Here is an 11,304-nt window from a genome sequence, read left to right as displayed (position 1 = left end):
GTGACCTAGGACAAGCTGATGGCATAAAATGTAAGTACAACTCCTCCGGTTTCATATGCAAAAAAAATTATTGCGCTAGCTTACGTGGTTGCAGTGCTACCGGGATTTAAAAATAGTTACGCAAAACAGAGCGTGCCCGCTCTGACCGGCTTTAAAGGGTTAATTCATCTAGTTTGGATGCCATGTTTATAATCCAATCTTTTTATTGATCTTTTTATAGCTTCACTTTGTAATATATCCTGTGGTCAAAGCATTATTCTGAGATTTCATACCTGACAGGTCTCCCGTGGCAGAGGAGGCACCTAAGAAGTAGCCTGTAGGTAGCCGCACTCCTGTAATGTCAGCACATTCTCTCCATTCCTGCTTACCATCAACATCCACCATGAGCTAAGGGCAGAGGAACAAATGGTTTGAATAAACCAATCAACATTCTACTTTTCATGCCTCATTGTACTACTCAGTTTTAATTTCATTACACAAGAATGTCACCTTTAAGGACAAGTGACACCCTGAAACCGGTCCTGCAGATAATGAGCCATACCGTCAGTTGATTTTTGGAGTATCTAACGAGGAAAAAGTTGTCGTAGACCGAGTTGCGTGCCATAGCTGTGCATCCTCCAAGCTCTGTGGACCGACCGTCACGATCGTGGTCATACGACAGGGTGCCATTCCCCAGCATCACAGATATGTAAGGGAATGTCCTCTGTGAAGAAGACAGAGGAGTCACAACTTCATCAGCAGGAACCACAAACACCATTCCACAGGTAGTTAATTTCACAGAGACATGAAACAGCACTACTGAACAGTTTGATGTTATATTGCATAAAGCTTTTCTTAGTAAGGGGGGGGACAAAAACACTGGACACTGGTTAGCCAGAGAAAATTAACTCTAAAATCTGAGCTGTTCACTGTTGTAAGTTGAAATAGTCCAATCCAATTTTATTTATAAAGCACTTTAAAATACCCAGCACAGGAACAAAGTGCTATACAGAAAACAAGTTAAAACAATAGAATAACAGAAAACAGCAAAAATAAATAAATAAAACACATAATACATAAATTAAAACAGCCCTATATTAAAACAAAAACAAGATAAAACAGCATCGAATCACCTAAAAACAACTGAAATAAAAATAAAAACCAACATCTCACGTGGTGTCAAAGGCCAGGGTAAAGAGGTGGGTTTTCAAGAGTGACTTAAAAACAGATAAAGAACTGGCCTGTCTAATCTCTAAAGGAAGCTCGTTCCACAGTTTTGGAGCTGCTACAGCAAAAGCACGATCTCCTCTAAGTTTATGCCCAGTCCTGGGTACAATCAGGAGCAGCTCATCAGCTGACCTGAGAGAGCGGGTGGGTGTATAAGGCTGTAGCAGCTCAGAGAGATAAGATGGGGCTAGGCCACGGAGAGCTTTAAAAGCAAATAAAAGAATTTTAAAATGAATCCTAAAAGAAATGGGCAGCCAGTGAAGTGAAGCTAAAATAGGGGAAATGTGCTCAAACTTTCGAGTGCCAGTTAAAAGACGAGCTGCGGCATTTTGCACCCCCTGTAGATGACTAATATATGATGCACTGACCCCAATATAAAGTGCATTACAGTAATCCAGTCGAGTCAGCCTGAAAACTGCAGTTCTACTGCTGCTTCACCTTAAAACATTAGCACTACCAGGGTATGAGCATTCTGATGATTAATGTTAATAATTCAAACTTCACCAGGACTGCTGCTTGTCTTTTTTCTGGCCAGGTTCGTTGTCAGTCAGTATAAGTTTACATTATTAGCAACAGTACATGTTTGCATGTCAGATTGGCTGAAATTCAGTCATCAAAAAGAAACATTGTGTGTATGTTGTGTGGGTTTCCACATGACAACAAAGTCTTGATTTAAACTCAGGCTTTTAAAAAAAACAACAAAAGCTACAGACTGTCACTTACATCATGGGTCTTATCATCATTGGGGTAAGTGTCCACAAATATTCCAAGTCCAGAGAAATGGTTCATGTTGCCAAATACAGGGCCTGCAAACAGAGGAATACCACAGAGATAATAAAGCTGAAACATAGCAATTAATATAATTTGATTTGGGACTAAATTTCAGTCTTAAGTTTTCTCCAACAGAGTTTCTTTGTGTTTTCAGCACTTTGGAGGAAAAAATGTAATCAGACAAACTAGTACATGCAGGAAGTTAATTTAAAAAAAAAAAAAAAAAAAAATTTTTTTCACGTGAAACGATTGTATTACCCTAATCCCACCCAAATGCTCTAAAGCTCACTATCATATCATTGGGGGTGTGGCAACTAGTCCACACACATCGTGATAAAGAGTCACTCGATGATGACAGCTGTCTTTACATGTAGACAGAAACATTTGTACCACAAACTGTGGAAGAATAACTCCATTTGGAATTTTCCTTTAAAAACTAAGACCAGCGCAGCATAGGTTGTCTTTATTTAAATACAGTAGCAACAAAAATGTAACAAACTTAAAAGCATAAAAAAATGGATGATAATGACTGAATAATTCTCTTTAGCCAGGCGCACAACACACTGCTTAAAAAATTTAATTAAAGGAACACTTAGAAAACACATCAGTTCTCAATGAGGAAAAAAGTTGGATAGCTACACTGACATGGACTGGGTAATGTGATAGAAATGAAAAGCATCAACTTACAGAGGGCTTGATTAAAAAACACCTTGAAAATCAAAGTTTAAAAAAAAAAAAGATGCAGCAGGATAGCGCATTCTGTTGAGATTTCATTGCAGCAACTCAAAATGGTACTTTTCTGGCACCAAAATGCTGGTACACATGTGTGACAACATCAGGGGATGCTCCTAATGAGACAAGAGATTGTGTTCGGGGGATAGGATCTCATCCTAGATCTGGACCAGGGCATAACTGAGGAGGAACCAAGGATCCACTGCACCAGTCTGACAATAGGTCCAAGGATGTTTTGGCACAAAACACAAGTTTTTGGTCTCCACCTGTAAAGCCATTCTTGTTTTGTCTCAGTGATGAGAGAATGAGAGGCACGGTACACCCTGGAAACGTTGCCAATCTGATGCAGGGCTAACACAGAGAGACAGACAACGATTCACACTCACATTCACACCTATGGACAATTTAGAATCACCAGTTAACCTAACCCCACTAACTGCATGTCGACTGTGGGACAAAGTTGGAGTACCTAGAAAGAACCCATGCAAACTCGCACAAAAAGGACCCGGTTAGATGATGGGATTGAACCCAGGACCTTCTGGCTGTCAGGCAACAGTGCTAACCACTGCATTTGCCCGCTGTTAATTTCATTAACACCAAAACCTTTAACCTAACAAATAACCCCTCTGCTAACCAACCGGATCACTATCTCATTAGTTTAATTGGCTTAACGTTCTAAATCTAAAATTGTTTCTTTATTTTTTTGAGCAGTGTAATACTACAGGTAACTTACCTAATTGGATTAAAAACAAACAATAAAACAAAACAAACAAAAGAAAACTAACTAAAATGTGTTTTTGAAACAATGAATGAACATGTAAAGTTTTGTAAGCAGTGTTTCCTGCAGCTGAAAATTGAGACTGTTTATTCTCTTTGCTTTCCCTGGTATCACAAGTCACTGTGCACAGGATGTGCTAATAAAATGATATCTTATCATGTGACTGAGAAAAAAAATGACAAGCTCATTAGGATAAACTGTTCACTTTGAGGGCTATTCAATTATAAAATTGCAAATACGATGCTGAAACACATTTAGCATTAACCTACCATTTTTCATGCGATCTCTGGTTAACCAGATGGCCAGTCCATCACCATTCAGGTTCTTCTTCCCTTGGCCATGGACTTTAAATTGTACTCTCAGCTCCCAATCTTGCAGAAGCAAAGGCTGAAAAGCAATAGCAATAAAGAAAAGCAGGTTATTCTTACACTCAGCAATGTGTAGCATGCACTTGTCATCAGATATGAGTAACATATCATCCTTTTGAAACAGACTGATTTGTATCATTTATATTTTATTTATAAAATGCTGCATAACATTCATTGTTAAACCAAAGCCATATAAAGTAGGGTTTTTAGTTTAAAGCAGGAAGTGAGGGAAATTGTGGTTTGCTGGGTAAGAATGCATTGCATATTGCAAGCCTGATAATGCAGGCTGTCCCATTTGACTTACAATTCGGCTCCACACAGCTCCCTGCCTGCTCTGCAGGTCTGGGGTTAGCCTCACATGGTCAGGCGTCACCATGGCAGTGCCCATCAGATCCCACTGTGAGGAGCTAGAGAAACCCAAGCCTGCAAAACAACAGTAGTAACACTTCTGCATTCACAGCAAGCCACACCAAAGTTTACCATTGTTTTTCTTAGAAATCTTCTTTTACCATTTACGTTGCGTTTCGTCTTTTGTTGTAACATTCAGTTTATGTATACATTTTATTTACTACAAATATTTCCTTTTCAGTGGCTCCTGTACTGTACTGTTTATTTTTATTACTATAAATCATAGGTGTCAAACTCTGGCCCGCAGGCCAAATTTGTCCCGCAGCCTAATTACATTTGGCCCGCGAAGCCATACCAAATTACTATTAGAGCTGGCCTACTGGTATTATACAGCTAATATATATATTGTTTAGTATTAAGCTTTGCTTGTTCCATATTCAGTTTTTCAGCAAAACGTGTTTGAGTCCATAAGAAAAGATTCATTCTTATGAATATTTATTCCTCCTCACTCTTCTGGAGGAATAAATATATATTTCAATAAATATTAACGTTAGCCCGCGACTTTGTTCCAGTTTTGAATTTTGGCCCACTGTGTATTTGAGTTTGACACCCCTGCTATAAATCAAGGGTCTTTATTAGAGTATGACTTGAAAAGTTCAAAATAGGTATTAGAATACAATAGCCCTTTATTTTCATTGTACTTATATAACGATATTGTGGGTTCTTCACCTGACTGTTGTGCAAGAAATATAAATAACAAGACAGATAAAAAACACACTGTATTATATCACACGATAAAATGCCTGTGCAAAGTGGCAGGAGTGTATTGCAAAAGACTTTAATGAAGTGCAATAGTGGCCCAACAGTACAACAACCCTACTAAAGAAGCTTACTCACAGTTTCATTAAATACACTTATTACGTGTGGTCAACTTCAGTACACACAAAACTGCTTCAGTACGTTTAAAAAAAAAAAAAAAAAACTCCCTTATTATTGTTATGACTTTTTAGATTTAGTTTTAATTAACGAAAACTGTTTTGTTTTTTTTTTGTTTTTTTAAATCGTTCTTTGTTCTGATGTATTCTTTATAAGCCCGACCCCATTTTCTAGTTATCAGTTTTTGTTTCTAATTACTTTGAATTAACTAATATACGCTAATATGAAAAGTGGCCATGAAGGTTACTCAAACTGCTCTTTCTTGAGACAATGAAAAACGAATCTTGCATAATGGAGAGCGTTACGGGCTTAATTTCCTGAATTTTATTGTTGTTTTTTGCTAGAGTTCCTCACCGTAATCAGACAGGTATGCTCTGCTGATTAAAGCTAGCTGTAGGTAGGCTAGTCTTCATTAGCATTATGGACTAGCCAATAGTTAGTGGTGTGTTAACAACAGTTATTATCCCGCTTGCTGTAACGCTACCCACGATGTGTAACGACAGAGAGGCACAAAGTTCTTCTTAGTTAATTATTATCCTCCGCCACACAATTCTATCCAAGAAAAAAATGAATTTAAGCCAAAGCCTACCTTTCGGTGACAAACTGTCTTCTGTCTACTGTCAACGTTTATGTTAGTTGCTAATGTTAGCTGACATTGGCGGTAACGTAATTCTAGTTTAACATTAAACTCACCGCGGTACGGCTTCACAAGAGAATATTCCCGCTTCAGAAACTCCTCCATAAAGTCCCCCTCGTCTGCCAGCGACTGGCTCGTCAAGTAACAAATAGTAATAAGTAGCCATGTTAACTCACGGAGGTTCCTAAAGTGAAACACTGAATTTAAAAAACAGAAACTTCTCAGTGGAGCCAGATTTGATTTGGCAACCGAGGAAACCATCTTTACAGCCCGACTACACACATGTCACGTGGTTTCAAGAAAAATGTTCTTCTTCCCTTCTGGGGTTTAGTGGAGACACTCATCCGTGGGGTTGGCATTACTGCCATCTTCTGGATATAGTAGTAGCGTCTGAAAATCATCAAATTCTCCCCAATAGACTAGCTCTCGCGATTTTATAGCAGCATCTATCCGAAAAGAATGGGTTGTGAGATCTTTTTCTTCTTTGATCATCCTCGTCTGTCTCATCCTATCCCTTACAGTCTCTCCTGTCACACCAACCATCTGCATGCCCTCCTCTGTGGTCTTCCTTCATTTGTGGCAAGACAGATAAGGTGAGAAACATTATTTTAGTCTCTTAATCACACAGAGGCAGTCCACCAAATCATCAAGCGCTTAAAGTAGTATTATTCAATACAGAAACTAAAAAAAAATCACGCTGCCACTCCTGTACACCTGTACACAGAGCAAACTGTAATAGCATTGTTTTATTTATTTTTTTAAATATTTTTTTATATATTTATTTTGAATGCATCCTCATAACTCAACTAGAAACTAGAAAATAACAAAAACATAATCATATAAAAATTATTATAGGAGTAAGTGGGGGATCCACAGTCAACAACAGTACAGCATACTGCTTAGTTATGTGAAATCATCACCAATCAATGTGAGGAAAACACATTATTACAGTAAATGAAATACATAAAGTGATCCATGTCAGTTTACAGCAATATCCAAAATGAATACAGTGTGCTGCTGCACATAGACAGGTAAGATCATTTTCACTTGCTGTCACCTGAATCTGGAGCTGTACAGTAAACAAACACTGAAGCCCAATTCGATAATAATAACACACATCGTCTCCTTGGCTGGCAACTCCCGATATCCCAGCAGACTACTGGACCAGATGGCTAAAACTAGCTAATAATCTCTGATGATTTAAGCTTCATTAGCCAATGCTATTTAGAGAACAAATAAAAATAAGCAGACACTTTATAAGAATAAATATTACATTTGAAGATAATTCTAGAAAATAATACAAAAATGCGCTGTTATTGATACTATTAATAGTTATTTTTAAGGATGCTCTGATAAAATTTGGGGTCACTTGAGCACCCTCAAAAAGGGTCAAAACTCACCTATGTAGCTCCAACATCTTTTCTTCAATATATTTCTGTACATGCACAAACCATCTCACACTTGTTTCTCTAACTTTGTCTCCAAACCACTTAACCTCAGATGTCCTTCTGATGAGCTGATTTCTAATCTTCTCCCTCCTGGTCAGTCCTAGCAAAAATCTTCAAACAGTGTACCTGATAATGTTGCAGCTTATACTATTAAGGCGCTGTGGTGGATAGAGGGCTGCTGTTGTATTTAACAGTTTTTCAACATTAGAAAGCATGACTTGATGTTAAATAGGTACCACATTATGTCTAAAATATTTTCTTTTTCTAGACTACTACTCTTTACAGGGTTGTTTCAGTTCATTAAGGCTTGAGGACATTTGTTTATGTGCCACATTATTTCAACTAGGTAGAGGTCTGGATTTGGCTGGGCCATAATAGCACCTTTTTTCTTTTTCAGCCATGGTGTAGAACGGCTGTTTCTCTGTTTGTCTGTTTGGGATTATTTTCCTGTCCTAATTTCAGCTGTCTTCAGCTGCCTGACAGATGGCTTGACTTTTGAATCTAGGATATTTTACTATACCTAGAACTCATGAGAAAGAGCAATTTCAGTTAAATTCAATTTTATTTGTATAGTGCCAAATTCTAACAACAGTCCCCTCAAGGCGCTTTATATTGTAAGGTAGACCCTACATAATACATACAGAGAAAAACACAACAATCATATGACCCCCTATGAGCAAGCACTTTGGCGACAGTGGGAAGGAAAAACTCCCTTTTAACAGGAAGAAACCTCCGGGGCCAGCTGCTGCGACCGGTTGGGGTGAGAGAAGGAAAACAGGATAAAGACATGCTGTGGAAGAGAGACAGAGATTAATAACAGGTATGATTCAACGCAGAGAAGGTCTATAAATCATTGGTTATCATTTGGTTTTCCTCACACACAGGATTGCATTAAACAATCTGGTTAAAAAGTCCACTGGCCTTGCTCAAAGACATTTCCACACCTCCACAGGTATGTCATCTGGGCCAGCCGTCTTTCCATTTTTCATCCTTTTCATGGATTCAGTTCCTCACTAAACCTCTATACATTTCACTAACTGTCCTCCATCTGTCCTCTTCTCGCTTTCATTTTCGTCCTCTATCAGCTCATAGAAGATTCTGGATTTCAGTGAGACCCAATGAAGAGAAGCCAACATCAGAGAAATATGCCCTCTCTTTCTGCTTCCTGTCAGAATTATAATGAACAAATTCTATAACATTATCAGTAAGTTTAAATAAAATTTGATATGCTTCTCCTTAAATATAAAAATATAGAATAGAATAGAATAGAATAGAATAGAATAGAATAGAATAGAATATCTAAATAACCTATATAAGTATATAATACAAATGGGAGGAGAGGAGGGCGGTTACTTTCTAATCAAAAACTGTTAAAATGTTTAGTCGACTCAAGTCAGAAGGAAGCTGCTAGACCTGACAATGAAAGAAGTGAAAGAGAGAGAAGTCTCCAGGCTGGAAAACGTGACAAAATCTCTGCAGAATCAAGGAAGACAGGTTTCTCACAACTAACTGGAAATTCATGAAATACTGGTCACACGACAATGCCTGTGTGAATCCATGACTGCAGTCTCAGACCTGAATTATTAGAAATGGTACAAATCAAAATTTAAAAAACCACAATGTTTACTAAAATAAACAAACACACACACACTTAGAGTCTGCTCTCTTAATACCCAAGATAAATGATGACCCACATCTAGCTGCATGTGTGAGCCTGAGTGTGTGTGTGTGTGTGTGTGTGGGTGGGGGGGGGGGTATAGTTCCCCATAATCTCTGGTGGGAGGTTCTGAGTCAATTGGTAGCAGACAGCGCCATCATCTGGTAATAAAGTTCATCCTCATGCTGAATCCACAAAGGACACAAAGGAAGGAGATAACACATTTGAAGTTGGATTTATTAACACTTGGACAAGCAGTGAATGTGATCAGTGTTTAATGTGAAAGAAGAGCACATGGGTTTCTAGTGTATCGACCAACACTACATAGCAACTGCATCCTGAGTGGGATGTATATGAATGTCCATTAATGCCAGTAAGAAGTAACAGTGGTGAGGATTTTGTCATTTATAGTTCTAATGATGATTTCACCCTTTAAGACCTACCATAGAACCAAGTCCGCCAGAGCTTACTTTATATTTTTACATGCTGTAGTGCCATTTTTGGGAGCATTTCAAGTTGCTATACATCAATACAACTGTTATAGCCCATATTTTAATAATATGTATGCATTAAGTCCATAGTAACTACATTAATTGCAAAAAAGTGCAATAAACTACAAAAAAATTGAAAATCGTTTTTGGTTTTTTACATATATTTCTACTTGGAGAAATTTAAGAGGCTTATCCCTCAAAACTTTAAATACAAAAAGTTGCAAAAAATAGTTTACAACAACAGGAAATTTATTTTGAGTGTCTTCATAGTTTTATTTTTGAGATACACCAATTTTTATATACTACAGGAAAACAATCCTATGATGCAAATTTGCAAAGAAAACACCATGTGCATCAAAATAAACTATTTCCAGCAGTGCAATTCGAGTTCTCAGCATCCCAGCAACTATTCAGAAAAGCATAAAGTCAGACATGACTTATAAAAACACCAGTATAGGCTCTTAAGGCCTACAAGTAAAAAACTAAATTTTCCGCGAAAATGACGTCACTTCCGGTTTCGGGCAGGAAATGGTGGACATGCGATCGTTCGCGCTGACATCTGTTTCAATGTGGGAAGTGTTACGAACAGCTGATCAGATTGGCAAAGCGTGTTTCTGGAATATTGTGTTTTTGTTGCTGCAAGCTCTTTTTTATGCAATTTTTGCAAAGCTTTATGTGGAAGGAAACCGTGACCGAGGACAAGCTGATGGCATAAGATGTAAGTACAACTCCTCCGGTTTCATATGCAAAAAAAATTATTGCGCTAGCTTACGCGGTTGCAGTGCTACTGGGATTTAAAAATAGTTATGCAAAAAAGAGCGTGCCCGCTCCGACTGGCTTCAAAGGGTTAACAGACTCCCATCAAGTCAGTTTTGTTATTAATAAAATCAAAATTATATATTAAAAATGATTTTGTTTTTTTAAACGAATTTTTTAATTTATCTCGAGTTTCACCTTTTAGGTCAAACATTTAACTTTAATATTGTCCAAAATTTAGATTTCTTTTAATTAACAATATTTTTTATCATTCTGTTTTTTCCAATTCAGCCCAAAACATAATTCGGACATTATGCATCTAATGTTTAGAGTCTTAATTTTCTTTTGTTGTAACACAAGTTTGAACTTTAATGCTTGTATTTTAAAGACAATTTTTTGACATCAGCAACATTTATTTCCCTTTATTGTCATGGTCCTGGGTCGCTGACCCAGTGTTTTGAGTTTATTATTATTATTTTCTAGTTTCTTCTGTTTTTGTATTAATTCTTAAGGTTTGGGTTTTGTGTTTAGTGTTTCTGTTATCCCTACCTGTGTCCTCTCCCGGTGTTCTGTTCGTGTCTGAGTTTGTGTTTGGAAAACAGTCTGTGAATTTCCTGTTTTACTTTGAAGGTCTGTGTCTCGTGATGGCCATTAGTTCCAGCTGTGTTCCCCTCTGGTGTGTCATTCCCTCATTGCCTTGTGTGTATTTATAGGGTGTCCTGCCTGTGTTCCTCGTCAGTTCGTCTGTGTTATTTTGTGTTTCTCTGTGTCTCTCTGCTCCTCGCCTCGTGTCCTCCCTTTGTGTTATGTTTCAGGTCAGCTTACTAGCTTTCCCAGTTCAGTTTACTTTGTAATTTTTTATCACTGCTTTGTGTCACTGTCACCCGTCATCAATAAACCTCACTCGCATCACTGCTGTTGTCTGCAACTTGGGTCCTTCCTCTCCAAACACCACACAACTGCTGCCCCAGCAGTGACATTTATTGTACCTAAATTTTCTTTTTCTCTTCATCTATTTATTTATTTTTTATTTTACTAGCTATAACAGCCTTTGACAGGACAGTAAAGTTGGAATTTAAAGGCTAATGTTTTCAAACTCATTCCATTTTTCTCAAGATTTATTTCGGAGACTCTGTATAAGATGATGCCATAATTAATGGTGAGTTTATATTAAAT

At 37.6% G+C, this 11,304-nt stretch overlaps 1 protein-coding gene across 1 annotated transcript in view; it reads right to left on the bottom strand.

The window, feature by feature from the left end:
* The window catches only part of LOC102196760 (VIP36-like protein), a 10,671-nt gene extending 4,498 nt beyond the window's left edge, over positions 1-6,173 (bottom strand). Inside the window, exons 1-6 of the mRNA XM_005745797.1 lie at positions 5,833-6,173; positions 4,160-4,278; positions 3,757-3,874; positions 1,930-2,012; positions 542-703; positions 273-387 (exon numbers count right to left, since the gene is read on the bottom strand). Of these exons, the coding sequence (XP_005745854.1) occupies positions 273-387; positions 542-703; positions 1,930-2,012; positions 3,757-3,874; positions 4,160-4,278; positions 5,833-6,037 (802 nt within the window). The 5' untranslated portion in view covers positions 6,038-6,173. The remainder of the gene's footprint in view (positions 1-272; positions 388-541; positions 704-1,929; positions 2,013-3,756; positions 3,875-4,159; positions 4,279-5,832) is intronic.
* Between the last annotated feature and the right edge of the window lie 5,131 nt (positions 6,174-11,304).

Source organism: Pundamilia nyererei, unplaced genomic scaffold (assembly GCF_000239375.1).
Source record: "Pundamilia nyererei isolate P.nyererei 1_Seehausen unplaced genomic scaffold, PunNye1.0 scaffold00167, whole genome shotgun sequence".
NCBI classification, from domain to species: domain Eukaryota; kingdom Metazoa; phylum Chordata; class Actinopteri; order Cichliformes; family Cichlidae; genus Pundamilia; species Pundamilia nyererei.
The sequence above is the reverse complement of the archived record's forward strand: the minus strand, read 5'-3'. Positions and strand labels throughout refer to the sequence as shown.